The sequence below is a fragment of the Aulonocara stuartgranti genome, assembly GCF_965226115.1.
Source record: "Aulonocara stuartgranti genome assembly, chromosome: 19".
NCBI classification, from domain to species: domain Eukaryota; kingdom Metazoa; phylum Chordata; class Actinopteri; order Cichliformes; family Cichlidae; genus Aulonocara; species Aulonocara stuartgranti.
This window is the reverse complement of record NC_138955.1, coordinates 13,572,216-13,591,677: the sequence shown is the minus strand read 5'-3', so window position 1 is coordinate 13,591,677 and position 19,462 is coordinate 13,572,216. Positions and strand designations below refer to the sequence as shown.

Below are 19,462 nucleotides of genomic sequence, written 5' to 3'. Positions count from 1 at the left end.
CCTGACTTTATAGGCTTCGCTTTATTTGGTATTTTGTGCGGAGATGTCTCCAAGATCTGTCGAAGGAAAAGAGATTGGTTTTGGAATATTTGGTTTTTACTGATCTTTTATGACATGTTTGCTTTTACCTCTAGCAATATTCAAATGATGTTTACTACAAAAACTTTTTAGGAAGTGAACTTCTCACAATCCTACAACCAACAAGGGCTGCTCCACTGAAGTAGAAGTAATGGGTTCTGTTTAAAAACCCTGCTCGAGTCCCTTCGTGCATGCTGTGTAAAAGCAGCCTTGCGTGAGGGTGAAAAAGCAACTCAGTCGATGGAAACAGGGGAAAGACATTTTGGACACACTGTCTTTAGTTTAAACCAGAAAGACAGCAGGTTGGTGTTAGCAGGTGTTTTATAGAGAAGGACGACCCTGGAAAAAAAAAGGGTCACATTTAATTGCAATGCTTTCAGCTGCCTGAGTACCCGAGTCTTTCCAAAGATTTTCTCAAAAAGAGAGAACTTTGCTGAAAAGCTGAGCAATAATCTGAGGGTCAGTCTGCACCAACAGACAAGCAAAAAGTCAAACTGGAGATTGGATATCACACATCTCACATATCACCTCCTCTGATGTGTTACTCCACCACAGTGGCTTCACACTCTGAGCGGTTGTATTATTTAGTGTTTGTGGAACCGAAGCCAGCGAGGAGACCAAAACAGTAAATCTGCTGTCGAAGAAGAGGCATCTGAAAATGGAGAGGAGGTGGCAGCTAAAGCAAATTTCAGCCGCAGTGTGGATTTTGGCCACAGAACAGAGGGAGAAAGAGGCACTCTGTATCAGCCTCTCCATCTCTTCTCCCTCTCTCTCTTTGGCTCCCTGCACCACCTCCACTTTCATGTCTCATTCCCTTTACTTTTTTCTCCTCCCCCCCCCTCCATCCCTCTTTTTTTCCTCTTCTCCATCTGCTTTGGACTTGGGGAACACAGAGACTGCTGGCCGCCCGGCAGCCCAGTGCAGCGGAGGTGTGAACCCTCTAATCGTCTGTCATTACCCACTGGCACTTCCCACACTAATACTCAACTTAAGGGCGTCATGTCTAGTATGTTAGCATCAATAAATCATTATCACATTAATTCTGACACATTAGGGTAATTCACTTTAACAAATGAGGACACTGGTGCGAAGACTGACATCATTTTTACTCTGCTGTACTTTCCTGCATGATGTGTTTCTTATTTCATAACAAAGAATGCATATTCAATGACACAGAACTGAGCAGATTCAACTTTATGTTATTTTTGCTGAATTTCATACTTGAGCTTTATGACTTATTATTTTTCCCACATTTTAGAGCAAACACAATTTCCATAGAAGTAGAACAGTAAAGGGATGCAGTAAGGGGGTACAAGGATCAAAGCCACTTGCTACAGATAGCATCATTGAAGGATTAGTTTGGCATCATAGGTAATATACTTAATGACTGTCTTGCTTACTTGCCTTTCTACTGTAAGTACAGTGCAGAACCACAATCTGTTGAGAGTTACAGGAAGTACAGAAACTTTGTTTCCTGAGTCATAAGTTCTATCCTGCTCTAGCCTCGCAGCTCGCAGTCATGTACCAAAAGTAGAGCCTTTCTGACTGACATTAAACTGCTTATTAATATTTACTTAATTTTTTCCCCCACCATATACATAAACCTTCAGATCCTGCTCATCAGTAAATTTGCCTTCTCTATAATATTTAAGTGCTCTGCCAGTATGAAAATGCCAATCGGATGCTTTCTAGATGGTGGATTAATATATCTGATTGTATGTTTCTGTGTTCGTATGATCTCTTCAGCGCTCGCTAAAAAGCAGCCAAGAATTATGACAGAACCTCCACCGTGTTTTAGAGATGGCTGTACACAGTTGTATCTCTCTCCTGCATATTGACAATTTGGATTTCAAATTATTCATCACTCCATAAGTCCTGTTACCTGTGAATTTCAGCCCAGTTCTTGTGTAATTTGGCACTCCTCAGCCTTTTCTCCCTTTTCTCCTTCCTTAAAAAAGGCTTCTTGACAGCCATGCTTCCACTGAGACCATTTCAGTGAACAGTATATGGATCAACTAAAGGGCCAGATGCAACTGTCAGGTCCTGTGTCAGGTCTTTGCTGGATTTTTTCCCCATCGAGGACATACCTTTCAGATACTGTTCTGAAACTCATCTACTCTAGATAGTTTTTTTTTTTTTTTTTCAGGACTGCCACTGTTTTTTGTCCTCCACTTGACCAGTTTCATAATATTTTTGAAGCACACACTACACACCATGCAGAGATATACTGTATACTGAGATATACTGGCTGTTATCTCTTTAAGAATCACCTTGTTGGGGCAAAAATATTTGTTTATGCTTGTCAAGCTGTGTTACCTTTGTCATTTTTCATTGATTCAGTTAAACAAAAGGGACCAAATTATACATTTTTGCAGCAGGCTGCTGGTAACAAAGTGCCAAAAGATAACATTTAAAATTGTTTCTTTGACTGTAATATACAGGCACAATACTGGTGCATCACTTGAGTTAGGTGCCTTTTTTATGCTTGAATGATTCATAGGTCAGTATTGAGTGGCTTAACAAAAAAACATTCCTCTGAAAATGATCATGTACAAGGACTGGAATGAAAATGAGTGAAAAGGCCGACAATGTCCAAAGAAAAAATGCTTCAAAAAGCCTGAAGAACTACCGCTCAAGATCACAACCTCCTAAAACCTGAGCTCTTTCATGGCATGCATTTTTAATGTCTCTTTGCTCTTTGGACTGATTGGGACCTGATGAATGTAAAAACAAAGATTAATTTAATTATTTTTAACCTGATTTTGTATTTTCTGAGAACAATGAGATCCACATGAGGACATTTGCTTTAAATTTCGATAGAACAGTGACAGTATAATGTCCTCGTATAATCAGTATAATTATAATCAGGCACTTGTAGAGCAAAATTTAGTATTTTGGTCTAGACAACCCAAAATGTGATGTCCACACATGTGGACGCCAGGTCCTAGGAGGTTAAAAAAGTCCGGCTCCTTAGCAGCAAAATAGAAAGAAATGAGGGGTGGCTCAAGACTGCTGCACACTACTGTATATTAAGCTATAGCATCCTGTGCTAATGTGTAAAGCCACCATCTGCCACCTTTGTCCCTGTGTTATCACTATTAGCCTGTTTTTATAACTAAAGGTAGAATAACATCCACTATTTACTTCCATGTCATGCAGCTTCATTTGAAGCCATGTACCATTTTCTCATGTCATTTAATATATTTAATAGATGGAATTGTTGTTTCTTGGTATTTTGCACACATATTTCTCTGTTACATGTCAGTAAATATAGTAAATTACTAATATGAAATTGCATATCAACACTATGCATTTGTCTTTGTACTTCTGCTGCTTTTTTTCTCCTTTGTAATGTGCATGTCAAGCTAACTGCATAAAGATTGACTAAAGATAAGTGTTTAGATAATCACATCTCAACTGGTTCATGAAAATACCTGTTACACCTCCGAAAAACTAATATCACAGCAGCTCATACTCAAAAAATGTATCAAAAAACTATAAATAAAACCAGAGCAGCAGAAGCTTACAGTACTTTGTGTGTCTGTGTATACTGTATCACTTTATCAAACCCTCTGTGTCTTTTATGTCAACACATCAATCCAAAGCTTTGCTGTTACACCACTCCCTGTAGATAAAGGCGATATTAAAACTTCTCTTTAAACACTCTGGTTTGCGTCAGTGTGCACAGCAGATGTTTGACAATGCACTCACACAAACTGTATCAACCTGCCTGAATGAACGAATTATTGACAATTTTCACAGACAAATCTCATGTCATGCACAGTGTCTAACAAATTTATTAAACCCCACCCAGTTTAAGGTTTATGCCACAGCTGTCCTACAGTATTGGTAATTACCAAAATAATGTTTAACCTACTAGTGTGTGCTAGTCTTTTAATCTGAATGACATTTTTAATGCTATCCATGAATTTTCAAATTTACCATTTTGCAAAAAATGCATATAAAAATAGTCGAGTGTGTTATTATTATTTTTTATTATAATGCCAAATTACTTACCAAAATTAATTGTTTGTGTGAGTCATTTTAGTGGCTGAATGTTATGTATGATTCATTTCTGACTTGTTCAGAACTAAAAATAATGGTATTTATTTTGCAAATAACAAAACCGAATTAATGTTGTTATAACCAAATTTTGAGCCGGCCCTCTGGACATGACTGAGTTTTTGACAGATTTCCAAAACATTTGTTGTCTTGTTTTAACGACAGATGTTTACATAAATTTGTTAAGCACTGTATAGGTTTGTGCGTGATTATATTTAGCCTGTCGGCAGTTATGATTGCGATGCTTTGTGAAGTGTGTGCCATGGGTGTGAATATTACTCTAAATTAGAAAAAGGGAACACTGCAGGACACAGATATTTTCTTTTCCTTTTTTTTGCCACCAGTCATATACAAACTTATAATAAGGACTTATTGTATGGACTCCTTTTCTATTATCTCTTATCTTCTCACCCTTCCTCTTCTTTTTCTCACTTGCTCACTGTGTCTCGCTTACGCACAAGGTGTTCTTTGGCGGTGGTGCGTGACACACTAGGTTGTGGCATTAGTGAGACAGGGCTGTCACTTCTAACTTGTCAACATAAAGCATTACTGATGTGAAGGTGTGTGTTTAAAACCAAACCACAGTCTTTTACAATAAAAAACAAATCGTTTTTAGTTTTTTAAACCAGCAGGTGAGAAAAGTGTATAACTTCGCAGAGGAGTGAACCATAGTCCATAGCTGCCCCTTTACCTTCGTCCTATGCTATTACCATCCCTGCAAACTCTAATACAGGGGGCGCTACTTCTTGAGCCTCAACCAATGAGCCTCAACATTTGCCATTTAAAAGTTGCAGCAATCCTATAGGCCAAAACATAGATAAAACACTCCCACCAGACGAGCCTGGGCATATGAACACATGTTCTGAAATGAACCCCATTCTTCCAGGTGAAAGTCCGCTACTTAACCCACCGCACTACAAAGTCTTTCTTTCTTCATGTTCTTTCCTCTTTGTACTAATTTATGCTGAAGGATATATTATGGTTTGTACTGATCTTGTCTAAACAGGCTTGTGATTGGATAAAATCTCCTTTCATTGCCTAGATCAGGGGTCTCCAACTCCAGGCCTCAAGTGCCGGTGTCCTGCAGGTTTTGGGTCTCCACACCTGAATCAAATGATTAGTTCATTACCAGGCCTCTGGAGAACTTCAAGACATGTTGAGGCCATTTGAATTTAGCCATTTGAATCAGCTGTGTTGGATCAAGGACACATCTAAAAACTGCAGGACACTGGCCCTTCGAGGCCTGGAGTTAGAGACCCCTGGCCTAGATTTTTAAAAGCCTAAAACCAGAGCCTATTGGGTTTGCAGGAGTGTAGTATCCAATATGCAGAAAGGTTATTATTGACTTCAGTTGAAGAGGCTCCAAAAGCATGATGCTTACTCTGTTATCAACACAAACAAAAAGAAATTAATTTTGTGATCTCATTTACTCATTTGCCTGCTAAATGTGACTCATTCTTTGAGAAGTTATTCAATAACACTAATATGGTCATTTATTATTAGAAGATCATTTTCATTGGCATCAGTCCCTTGTCAGGTTGGTCAAACTCATGGAAAATTAAATATGATTTTTTTTTCCAGATGATTTTCTACTATATTAGGTTTAAGCAGTGCAGAAATCCAATAACTTTAAGATTATTGTGTCTAATGTGACTCTTTTAGGTTTAAGGCATAAAAAAATTCACTTGTCTAATTACTTGTTGCCTATTTCTAAATTAACCTAAGGATCTAAGAGCAAGGATAGCATCTTGGCTTGAAAACTGTAGTAAGTGCGTAGAGAAAGTTGGGAATCTGGGTCCTGTAGCTCATTTTTACTCAGCGTCATTAACTATGTAGCTGTTTTGGGGTTTTTGCATGTGGGATTAGATTAATCGAGAGGCTGCATTTGTAGCTTCGCTGTGAATGTCAGGCCAGATTACCGTTGCCTACAGCAGCCAGGCCGTGTGTGTGTGTGTGTGTTTGCCGTGTTCCACTTGCTCATCAGACTCCAGGTCTTTCTTCTTTCAGTCCTGATGACAACTGAGGCGCTTTTCACAGCACTGGAGACGTCTCACCTGCTGATCTAATGTGAAAGGAGAGGGGGAAAGACAAACATGGATCTTCTTTGTGCTAACAGGTTGAAACTGTAGGCTCACACCCCGCAGCAATTCAAATTCAGATCTAGAAAATACCCCGGGCAGAGACAGGAATTTGGCTATACATTACAGCAAGGTTACTTATGCATTTTCATTCCTCTCGAGATGCTCGGATTAGGAGTTTTATATGCGTGGCATGTGTGCAGCATGCTGGTGTGTGCGGCAGACTTCTGTGCGTGTCAGTGCTTTGACTGACACAAGCGGCGCTACATGTCATGGTGCTGGAAGTACATCAGCGGGATTTTGGGAGAGGGAGCTGCTTTTTGACTTGATACATGAGCAGCTATCCATAATGAATGCTTCCCTGCTACTTATCTTACTAGCTGAACCCCTGCTCTCCAAGTACTTTCCCTAAATAACATGCGGAAAATTGTGTTTTTTGGCCGATCAAGACGAAAAGCGTCTTCCTGTGAAGATGTCAGACGCATAATGAAGTGTGTCATCCCTATCTGAGGGGCGGCAGCGTCGCCGTTGAGTATTGTTGACCTGTCTGTGCTTGCAGGGAATGCTTTCAAGGCCTTGATGTAGTGAATGCAGCAAGACTTGAATTTGCTTATATTTTCCAGCACCAGACAATGTGCGATGAGCTGTTTTCGTGAATCCCGTTGAATCCAACAGAGCTTTTCCTCGAGGAGCTTCGTGCTGCGATATGGCAAGTCACTGAGGCATCTGGGTACCTACTGACCACTTAATTGCCTGCGCTTGTCGATAACTCTTTATAAAGATCAATTAGGGCGATCAGTGGTGAGAACGCTGCTGGGGCTGAGGTGCCATATTGAGCTTTTTCTGTGTGATGAAGTCACAAGCAGTCCTTTTCCAGAGAAGGAGCCTGAGCCCTCCAGACATTCCACTTCATTAAAGGGGTGTTCTCCCCAAACCGGAGCAGTGAACTCAGCAACGAGCTGCTTCTCTCTTTTCTCTGCCACGTCTGTGCCTCGAGAGGTGGCTGAGCTCTCGCTGTGTCCAGCCGGCCATCTCGTTTAAAGGGGTTCTGACTGAAACACTGAGCCGCAAAAATCAATTTAGGTAGTAGTGGCAGTTTTTTTCATTTATCCTTCATTCACCTTCTTGCGCTTGCGAAATGTTCGTTTACACATTTTACGACCCGAGTGATTACACGCTGCTGTTTTCAGTTCATTGTGCTCTTTTTATCTGCCCTGCCGTGGAGTGCTTCTCAACGTCCCCCACCTCCCTCGTACTCGTTCCACTTGTGTCTGGCGACGTGATAAATGTGGTTGTCATGACACCCGTTGTAGCCAATGAGCTCACTGAAACCAGTGTGTGTGTCATGTCCAGCTGCTGACAGACAGGCTGGTCCAAAGCAAGCTGACCTTCCACCTCCTAACCTTTCTTCCATGCTGATTATTAATCCTACTTACAGCACACTTCCTGTGTCCCTCCATCACAAATTAACCTTTTTCTTCTTCTCTTTCCCCTCTCTCTCCTTTTCTGTCCTTTTTTCTCTCACGCCCCCCCCCCCCCCCCCCTTCCTCCTCCCCTCCTCCCTCTTGCAGCAAATTTGTTCACGTGAAAATAATTGATGATGAGGAGTATGAGAAAAACAAGAACTTCTTCCTGGAGCTGGCCGAACCTCGCATGGTAGACATGAGTCTGCAAAAAGGTGCAGTACTGTCTCTATTTATTTATTTTTTAACCACTTCCCTTCTTTCCCTCAGTTTCTTCTTGCTATCTTCTTACATTGTCATTGTATTATATCTCACTGTTTATAGCCGCCCTGCTTATCTGTCCTCTTGCTTCACCTACTCTTTCATTACACTACTCAACGACATTGGCGCCCTATTCACCTCACGACACCCTCCTTTTATTTTACGCCCATTCTCAGCTATTCTTTCAAAAAAATAAATAAATAAAAACAGCTGCAAAATCACACCATCGCTATTGTAATGACAGTCTCCCCAGACAGCATCATCATCTGCATAAAAAGAGAACAGGGAGTCTAGGAGCTGCTTTCATTTACCTTCTCAAAGGAGCAAGTAGCCATTATTATGCAAAGACACGTTTTACTAGTAGCTATTTTTAACCATATTCTTGCTTGAGTGAAAAATGCAAGCATGCCGTTGTTGGTGAAATTACGTTGCCGGTTTTTGTTTTGCTGTGAGACAGAATAACTCACAGGAATCTTTGAATTTCATAGTTTACCTGAAACTATGTGAGCTTTAAACATTGTTTTTTATCATAGCATCTCATAATGAGGACATGTGCATCTCTTAGCTTCTTATATTTCTTCTCCTGTATAACAAGCATAACTTTTTTTTTTTGCAACAAGGTGAATAAGAGAATAAAAGTAAGATAAAAGAATCCAAATCAGAGCAAGTTTTCGTCATAAGTTTTGTTTGTTGCCTTTTGTTGTTGATAATGTGTGCTGAAAGAAGCCAACAGGCATTTTCTTAAGTTTTGTGCACCGTTATCTAATGCAGTGTTATCTAACCATGCTCAAGGCCAGGCAACGGGAGAAGCTCACAAGCTGGTGCGGAGGGTGCAGAAACTAACACTTGGCTGTTCCCTCCAAACACTACAGCTCATTATGTTTACGTTATTGGGTCTGGCAGCACTGTCTGTGCGCCAGCTTCCCATGTTCTCAGAGTCATGATGAAGAGCAGCTACTACGCAGGTCTCCATGAGTGACAGCCGCGTCACTCTGCCGCTGCTCTGTGATGCTTCTTGTTTTTAAATTCCATTTCTGTGTTGTTGCAGGGGTTTTTTCCCCATACGCACACATGCAAGCTGTCTGTCAAGCATCTTGTTTTAAATTTGTAAGATTGCCTTTAAGCTTATCCCAATTGTGAATGTAATAGTAAAAATAAACTATAATTATATGTAGGGATGGGTACCGGTTCTGACATAAACGGTAGTAACCAGACCGAAAAGCAGCGCACATTTCGGTGCTTTATTTCGGTGCTTTTTTTTTCCTGAGCTGTGATACACTTCTAGCCAATCATTTTACATTTCCGAGGATAGTAGGCGGGCCCAGGTACGTACGCTCTTTTAGAGCAGAGCTACAGATTAAAAATGTCCAAGGCGAAGCGGTCAAAAGTCTGGCTGTACTTCACAGCAAAATATGCAAACTCAGCAGCCTGCAACAAGTGCTTTAAGCTGATACTGTGATACTGTCAAAGGAGGTAACACCTCAAATCCGATGAAACACCTGGCGACGCATAGCGGTTTTTTTAAAAGCCCAGAAATGCGCCGTATTTGATAGCTTGCTGCGAGACCTCACACCGTGCGCATCTACTGCGGGTGGGCTGCCTGTTATGCAACATCCCCCAAAAACACGAAGAGGAGAGTCCTGGCCCCTAGCCCTGCCAGTGTAGCAGAAATGATGACGGATGATGATGGCAGCAGCAGCCGTTCTTTTCTGCGTGAGTAGCTAAATGTTGTTCGTGTGTAATTTACGTTGAGTAGGCTAACCACGTTATTACATTAATGCATGTAAGGTGAACTAGCAAACACCTTCGTAGCTACATGCAGCTGTCTTCTTGTTTGATGGCAGATATTCCCTTCACCCTGCCAAAAAGGCTAAAATGACCAAAGAAAAAGTGGAAAACAGTTAAACATGAGAGGTTTTTGGACAAAGTTTGTGTTTTTTCCATTGTTTAGGCACTGCTTCCAGCCAAGAGTGATACCATATATGCCCCATAGCTGCAGAAAAGGCTAACATTGTTATCTTTTTACAAAAAACAGCTGAACATGAGAGGTTTTTGGACCAATTTTGTGTTCTCCATTCTTTAAGCACCGGTTTGAGCACTGTTTGAGCACTGGCACCATTTCAAAAGTACCGATTTGGCACCGGTATCGGATAAAACCTAAACGATACCCATCCCTAATTATGTCTTTCTGCTCTATTTGATCAACCAAAGCACTTTTTACCACAATCTTCAATCGCTTATGTGCTTTTCTCTGTGCATAAGCACTTTTAATGTAATATTCACAAACTCACATGCAGGAAGGGAGCCAACCACGGACTTGCCAATTGGTAGATGATCTTTGGCCTTGTAAACACACAACAGGGTGTCTGTTTACATGGTCCAAACCACTGGTTACACTCAAGAACAAGAAGGCCAGATTAAACGTTGCCAGAAAGCATCGAAAAGAGTCTGCACAGTTATGAAAATAAATAAATAAATCTTTGTCAAGATGAAACCAAGAGTAACCAGTATCAAAATGATGGGAAAACCAAAGCATAGAGAACAGGAAGGAACAGCTCATGAGGTGAAGATTATTCAAACATGGTGGAAGCAGTGTTGTGGCATTGTCATGTATGGCTGCCACTAATGTTCATCGATGATGTGACTACTGATAGGAGCAGTAGGGTGAATTTTGAAGTGTACAGGGATATAATCTCTGCTCAGATTCAGCTAAATGCTGCAAAACTAATTGGGCTTCACAGTACAAATGGATAATGGCCCAAAGTATACTGTAATAGTAACCAGAGGTGTGGACTCGAGTCACATGACTTGGACTCGAGTCAGACTCGAGTCATTAATTTTATGACTTTAGACTTGACTTGAAAAAATGTTCTAAGACTTGTGACTTGACTTGGACTTTTACACCAATGACTTGGGACTTGAATTGGACTTGAACCGGTTTACTTGAAAAGACTTGATATTTTACCCCAAATATAAAATTTAACATGCATATTATATAGAGATTGAAAATGTGACGTCATTCACGGGTAGAACCGCAAAGGATTCTGGGAACTCGTGGCAAGCGGTACTAGCTCACGCAGGCTTTCAATTGAAACCAGTCACACAGCGATAAAAAGAAACACAAAAATGTCAAGAAGCTGTTGTATTATTAACTGCAATAGCCGGTCGCATGACAGCCACGGGAAGCCGACGGGTAAAGAGATCGGTTGTTATCGGATTACGTCGTTGAAGAGAAATTGTTCGAGCCATGTTTCCGAAGTAACAAAGACGCGACTGGATTGCAGCCATTCAAAGATCAAATATAACGTCCCAGAACCCTCCAGCTCACAGGTTAGTCTGCTCCAAGCATTTACACAAAGGTCAGTCTGCTGTTGTAGTTAATACGTCATTTTCATAACATAATTGGTGATATAGGTTACAAGCAAGTCTGGCGCTGAACAGAAATTGTCGCGCTATGCTCCTTTATTTATTGTGCATAAATAGTGAATTGTCCTGACACAATATTGCGTTTCGCTTCTGTTATTATGGTACATTGACAAAAACATATACTTTTATTCACAGAATAAAACAGTTGTTTTGTATCACTAATTGTCCAGTGCGATTACAGCATACAATATTATTGTCACTGCTACATTTCTGTAAGGCGTACCAGAAATTATTTCCACTACTAATTAATTACCGTTGAGCTCAAAGGTCCTATTAATAAACGGATAACGAATGTGTATTTATGAAGACTATTTGTGAGACTGGTAAACTTATGATACATATGATGGTCTTTACTTTCTACACGGTGCATTTCAAGGTCCTGTACCCATCCGTCGGTAAACTGTACCTGGGCTTGTTGCAGTGACCTGAAGTTACTAAACTTCATGAGTGTATGCACTCACTCCAAGAACCGTATGATTATAAATATGCATATAAATATGCTACGATGAGATAGCTGACTTCATCTAACTAGCAAATGTTGTCCAGGCTACGTTGGTGATGCAGTTTTTTTTTAATGTGTATGATATTTTTGTCATGCGATTTTAAAGCTGGTCCTACAACCGCATCCAAGAATAACATGCAGCTTATCTCAGAACTGTCGGTGAAAATTATTCTTGGAGCTAGGTTTAATTGAGCTGCATTTTAAAGAGGTGCAATTTCACAATTTGTGTATATTTTCTAAGTTCACTATTTTGTCATGTGTTGAGAAAAACACAGATTTAAAAATTACATGGTCTAATATTTACATTTAGCATAACTGCAACATTATTTTTTCTTTTTTTTTTTTTAAAGACTCGAAAGGACTTGAAATTCAAAGTTTCAGACTTGTGACTTGACTCGGACTTTTACACCAGTGACTTGAGACTCGACTCTGACTTGCCTGACATTACTTGAGACTTGACTTGAGACTTGAGGATAAAGACTTGAGACTTACTTGAGACTTGCAAAACAATGACTTGGTCCCACCTCTGATAGTAACCCAAGAGTTTCTCAAGGCAAAAAACGGAAAGGTCATGCTGAAGACAAAATGAAGGCACAGAGACCCACAAACAAACAGGAGCTGAAAGTGGCTGCAGTAAAAGCCTGGCAGAGCATCACAGATGTCAGACAGTCACTGAATGCAAAGATGATTAAAAAGAGTTCTTATATGTAAAATTATGTTAGCTTGTCAAGTTCATTTTAAGACTCTGAAAATAGAGACTCTGTATAAAACAATGTGTAATTCCCAAACAGTTAGTGCAAAATTTTGGTGAAGCATCTACTGTATAACGTTTCCTTTACGTCCACTCTTAGTTTTTGAATATTCTCTTAATAAAATAAGCTTCAACATGCACACGTAAGCTGTCAATAAAACCTGTGACACATACATTCATTAGTATCAAATCAAATCTGAACAAGATTTCACTAATTAGTCACACAAATTAGCATTTAGTATATAAAACAACACAAAAATATATTTAGTAGTGTATAATATTTCTTCCAACATGAGTAAAATTAAACAAAAAGCCAAAAACTTTAAAGAGACAGGTGCTTAAAAGGAGGTAAAGACGTTTGGAAGCATTTGTATCGACAGGTAAAATAAATATATTTTGATAGATTGCTGTAAATATGATTAGACCTTGCAGTAGGTGCCGCCTGGTGCTTTAATGCAAAAAAAAATAAAAAATTTAAATCACTTGTGCGTTTGTTTTTTATTGCTTCCAACGGTCGAGGTCTACTGCAGGACTACTGGGTTCACTGCAGTGAACACAAGTGAGGATTGTTACAGACAGAATAGGTGAAGAGGAAGTGGAGGAAGAGCGAGCTATCTGCTCAGATGGAGGGAGAGATGAAGATGGATAATGACGGCTGGAGCTGAGGAGGACACATGCCAATGGCCAGGTTCAGTCTAAAGAAATCAGAACAGCTGCTTTGTTGGGCCATAGGCTGAAGGGAAAGAAAGTGAAACCTTTTGAGTGGTTTCTGTATCCAGATTATAAAATATTCAATGCATGTTTTTCTTTCAATTTCTTTCTATTAAACATACTCGTGTATACTTATTGCCAGACTGATTAAAGTGTTACTAATTCTGATACTAGAAAGATAAAAACACAATGAAAGTGCAGACCGTGTTGACAGTGAGTAATGTGAGCTCTGTCTACTTACTTTTTTAAATGCACGGGGTAATGAATGTTTGATCAAGGGTAATAAATGTTTGATCTATATGTGATGAGGAGGTAATGAAAAAGCTTTTCTCTATTTATTTCCCGTGCACGATTATCTTTTATGAATGTGCCCGTGCTGATGAAATCTGTTTGATTTGATATTAGAGAAAGCGCACACACCAGTGTTTTAGAGGTTACATATACACTATTCTCCTGCTGCCATAGTAGGTGCTGCTGGATCACAGTGATATGGATGATATGATAATTTCTCCGTTTTCATATATAATGTAGCGATTATATTGTTGTTCATAACCGCTGATGTGGGGCTGATTGGGTTTGTTTTTCTCCTTATTAAAGCTGTAGTGTAGGAGCAGAATTGATGAATATTCTATGAGAGTCTTTGTTTTGTTGCCCTTTTTTTCATATGCAACAGCCTTGCTCCATTTTCCTCGCAGCCTTTGCATCAAACAACAAACTTAGCTCTTAGTTCTTTATTCTTTCCTTCCCATGATGATCAAACTAGGAGCACAAAAAAACAACTGTTAGATTTTTGATCTTCACAGTGACATCACTCATTGTTGCAGCCAGGGGCGATTCTAGGATTAGAGCTTTGGGGGTGCTGCGCACCCAGAGAGCTGCCCAGCCAGGCAAGATAAATCATAGGATTCTTAAATTCATCAAGTCTCTCTGTCCTTGGGTCCTTGTCTCAAAACATGACATCACTGTTTTGTACATTTTAACACAATTTAATCCCCACATTTGTGAAAGAAAAGCAAAACACTTTTTTGAAAAGTTTGTAACAAAACCATCAAATCTGATAAAGGTTATTTAAATGCTGCCAAAGAAGAATGGATTGGAATAAAAAGAAAAAATACATATCCTAACCTTAATTACTGGGGGAGAATAATGAATGATGCTCATAGTGAGTAAAAAGTAAACTGAGTGCATTTTTTGGACAGAGATTCTCTTTTAATGTTTATGTATAATATAATACAGATACATAAAAAAAACACTCCCAAAACAGAATAAATTATTACAAATAAAAATATTTACTGCAGACACTAATTTTACTAATTTAATAATACTAATTTTGTGCTGTAAGATTTATGGGTTTCATTCTTTCATAGTGGTACTTAGGAGAGCTTGACATTTTTATCAGGTGGTACACACTATAAAAAGTATGTGTGCACATTCTGCTGTACAGAATCTCTGAAACAAGCTAGCTTAAAACATTTTTAGAATATAAACAGAGCACTCTACTTCTCCTTACAGCTCCTCACTCCACCAGGGCACCGTTTGGCACTTTCTGATAGCGCGCAAATGTGGCGCACGTACTGCGGCTGTCAGGGCTCTGTGTGCGGGCAGGTGGAGGTGTGGATCCAAGTGCAGGACTCAGAGATGGAAATGTAACTGAAAACCTCAGCTTTATTGCTGGCACCAAACAAAACAGAACAGAACAGAACAGAAACCAAACATGAAACCACTAACTGGAACACACAGGCAGGATCTGAGGGTACGACGCGACACTGAGCGCAGGAAAACACAGGGCTAATATACACAGGGTGGTAATCAGGGAATGGGCAACAGGAGGGAGACACAGCTGGGAGAAATTGGACTAACGAGACAGGGGGAGCAGTAGAACTGAACACACTCACATGAGACAGACCTTCACAATAAAACAGAAAATAAGAAACCACTAAACAAAGACGCAGACAGAATATAACACATGCAACTCAAACAATACATGCAACAACAAATCCTTAAACACGGATAAACAGAAACATGAAACTAATAATCATCATCACCACCACAAGCCCTACAAGAGAATAAGAAAACAATCCATAATGCAAAAACACACCAAAATAACTGAAACACAGATTCGTCATAAAACCCAACAAAGCACCAGAGAAACATAAAGAACAATCCATAATTCAAAAATAAACCAAGACATAAAAAAACTCAAAATGCTGGGTCAATCCGACCCAGGACCGTGACAGCGGCAGTCATACAGACAACTGGATGGTTCAAAAGTTGGCCTACCTATTACTGGCTGAGGTTTTAGTAGAGTTGTGGCTGAACCACATAAAAATATATTATTAATTTTAATCTCCGTGATCAATTATAATGTTATGTTGGAATGTTGTTAAAGAGGGTCAAAAATGTTTCAAACCAGTTTGTTTTGCAGATTCTGTATAGCAGCTTTAATATAGGGAGAACACAACTTCCAGACTGTATGAGTAAAATAAGGTTTTTTCTCTTTGTCAGTTTAATAGTTTCTGTTTTGCCTGTCACTGTTCCCTGTCTGTTTTCTTACCTGGTTCTTCCTGACCTTGTACTTTCTCCTCACATTCACCTCTTTCTCCTCTTCCTCTTTGGACTGACAATCATACACAAATAGATTGTATTCAATTAGATGAAAAATTACATTAATATGAAAAAAATACTATTAAGATCACTAACAAAAAGTCCTCTCTCAGTTTACTTTCAACCAAAAGGAAAATAACCAAACCACATGAACATCTAATAAAAGTATAAAGAAATATAAAATATTCAATATAAATTCAATATAAAAAAATATTGAAACACTGATCCAACATTATTCTTGATTGACGGATCATTTGATTTTACACTTTTACCTGAATGTGGCTCCTTTTTTTTTAAAAAAAACCCAAAAACTCCCTTATATCCATTATGAACCTGGCTGTCTCCATCCATCCATCTTCATCCGCTTTATCCGAGGCCGGGTCGCGGGGGCAGCAGCCTAAGCAAAGAGGCCCAGACCTCCCTCTCCCCAGCCACCTCCTCCAGCTTATCCGGGGGAACACCAAGGCGTTCCCAGGCCAGCCGAGAGATATAATCTCTCCAGTGTGTCCTGGGTCTGCCCCCGGGTCCTGTGGGATATGCCTGGAACACCTCACCCAGGAGGCGCCCAGGGGGCATCCTTGTCAGATGCCCGAACCACCTCAGCTGGCTCCTTTCGTTCGGCCCCTCCCGGATGGCCGAACTTCTCACCCTATCTCTAAGGGAGAGGCCAGCCACCCTTCGGAGGAAGCTCATTTCTGCCGCTTGTATCCGCGATCTCGTTCTTTCGGTCACTACCCACAGGTCGTCGCCATAGGTGAGGGTAGGGACGTAGATCGACCGGTAAATTGAGAGCTTCGCTTTTACACTCAGCTCCCTCTTCACCACGACGGACCGGTGCAGCGTCTGCATCACTGCAGCTGCAGCCCCAATCTGTCTGTCGATCTCCGGCTCCCTTCTCCCATCACTCGCGAACAAGACCCCGAGATACTTGAACTCCTCCACTTGGGGCAGGAACTCATCCCCGACCCGGAGTGGGCACTCCACCCTTTTCCGGCTGAGAACCATGGCCTCAGATTTGGAGGTGCTGATCCTCATTCCCGCTGCTTCACACTCGGCTGCGAACCGCTCCAGTGCGAGCTGGAGGCCATCACCCGATGAAGCCAACAGAACTGGCTGTCTCTCTGTACAAAAAAAAATGGTAAATGGCCTGTATTTGTATAGTGCTTTACTAGTCCCTAAGGACCCCAAAGAGCTTTACACATCCAGTCATTCACCCATTCACACACACATTCACACACTGGTGATGGCAAGCTACATTGTAGCCACAGCCACCCTGGGGCGCACTGACATGTGTGCGCCCCAGGGTGGCCCCAAAACACACACACAACAGGAGTTCTAAGGTTAATGGGCATTCGGTCAGTTAGCTAGTTAGTTAGCTAGTTAGTTACCACTGTCCTTAAAACAGGACAGTGGTAACAACAGTAGGCTACGGACAATTTTAAGTTTTAGGTTTTAAATAGGCTGTATACATTTCAATGGGAGCAACAGGATGGTCAAATGTCGCTGATTTTACTACAGTGTAGGACAGATTGTAGGGTAGCAAACATCGCCGGAAAAGGTTTTTTTTGTTTTGTTTTTTTGTTTTGTTTTTTTTACACCCAGGTTACCTGGTGTAATGTTTTTCAGCTAAAAAGAAACATGGTCTGACTCCTACCTAACTATATAAAGAGTAACTGAAGGTTAAATGCAGCTTTTGGGGGGGGGGGGGTATCTATACTAAAATGTTATGTCTCAACAAAGTACTGTATGCTTTTTTTATATTTTTAGCAGTGTGTCACACAAACAGCAAATATTGTCAAAAAAGTAAGAAATCTTTGGGGGTGCTTTGATTCATTTTTGGGGGTGCTGAAGCTGGGCGCTGATGCTGGGTCAGACTTTGGACAGTGTTTGAGTAATGAAAGCAATCAAGCCAACAGTCACCCTGACCTGTCAGTCTGGAGTTGTTTACTGCCAGCTCTAGCAATGCCCTTCCCTAACTCACAATGAAGTGGTCAATACCATTAGCACCTTTGGTGAGGTGGCCAGTCCAGCCAGTCCACTTACGCGGCTACAACACAAGCTGCAGAATTAGGACTTGTCACTTCCCAGTCCACTGAGTTTTATTTCAGGCATGTCGATATTCATGTCAGACATGTGTGGAGACGTTAGGCCAGGGCTTCTGTAGAATAATAAAGAATGGATGTTCACCTAAAACACACATATTGTAATATGCAACAAAGCTATGTTGTTGTCGTTGATTTGGCACAAATGTTTGCCTTTTTTTGGCATATGTTACATTTGATTTAAGTAGTATTAATTGTTAATTCTGCCATTTTTTATGTGCGTAAACCAGATAAATATGCAGCATTAAACTATTAAACTCAAGTGAAACTCACTTGAATGTCCCTTGTAACATTCAAAAATGATGGAATCTTATTTAAAATTATATAAAGTAACAAATCTTTGGATTGTTGACGTTAATTAAATTAGCAGCAATCCAGGCCAAAGCAGTAAAATACATCTGATAGAAAGCAGTAAGTCGCGTTTGGAGACATCACTATTGAACCTGGCGCGGTTTCTGTTGTGGAGTGCTGCTTATAATCAGATGTTTTTCAAGTTTTCTTCACAGGAATGAAAGCTTTAGCAGCAAGGTAGAAAGAACAGAAAGGTAGATTTTATGCAGTCTTGTGAAAAACTGAGTACACCTCAAGAATTCAAGAACTTACAGAACCATCTTTAGCAGCATTCACTTAAAATCAGCTTTACAGTAACTTGGCTTATCAGTATCTCACATCATCACCACAGTATTCCAGTCTTTGGGGATCTGGACTTGTGACTGTGCCATTACACACCTAGATTCTTTTATTTTTCACCCACTCTGTTGTAATTTTGCTGTCGTGCTTGGGTTCATTGTCCAGTTGCATAACCCAGTTTTCTCCAAATTCTAGGTGTTGGACTGATGGCATCACATTTGACTCCAGAATTTTTTAGTATACAGAGGAATTTGTGGTCGACTCAATAACTGAGCGCCCAGGTCCTATGGATGCAAAACAAGCCAAATGATCAGCCCTTTCACCAAAGTGCTGACTGTTGGTATGAGGTGTTAGTGCTGATATTCTGTGTTTGGTTTTATTAAATGTGGCATTTTCACCTTGGTCTCATCTTTTCCAGAGGTCTTTGTGTTTGTTCAGATGCAGCTATGCAAACCAAAACCCTGCAGCCAGATGTTTTAGAGGGAAGAGTTTTTTCTTGGCAATACTTGAAAACAAGCCATACCTGTTCAGACTTTTTTGTAATTGCATTGTCATCAACTTTAACACTGAACATGCTAACCGAGGCCTGTAGACTGTGCAATGTAGGTCTTGGGTTTTTTTTGCACAGTCTGACTTCAGGGTGAATTTCCTGGCACATCCATTCCTGAGAAGATTCTAGCACCTCTGCTTTTATAGAGATGGTGAGACTAGCTGATAATCAATTAATGAAGAAGCACTTGGCTACTTACCCTCTTAATTCCTGTTTAAGCAGCTGGGGTGCACTTAGTTTTCAC

The 19,462-nt window shown here is 40.3% G+C and overlaps 1 protein-coding gene across 12 annotated transcripts in view; it reads left to right on the top strand.

Moving 5' to 3' along the window:
* slc8a3 (solute carrier family 8 member 3) overlaps nt 1-19,462 on the top strand; it is a 140,136-nt gene that overhangs the window by 84,063 nt on the left and 36,611 nt on the right. For 6 of the 12 annotated variants that reach the window (XM_082515914.1, XM_082515910.1, XM_082515916.1 and 3 more), the window contains one exon: nt 7,790-7,896. The exons of 4 other annotated variants lie outside the window; for them this stretch is intronic. In XM_082515914.1, coding sequence (XP_082372040.1) covers nt 7,790-7,896 — 107 coding nt within the window. Of the gene's footprint in view, nt 1-1,017; nt 1,085-4,982; nt 5,027-7,789; nt 7,897-19,462 lie in introns of those variants that run through there. 2 more of the 12 variants (XM_082515921.1, XM_082515920.1) reach the window with 2 other exon arrangements.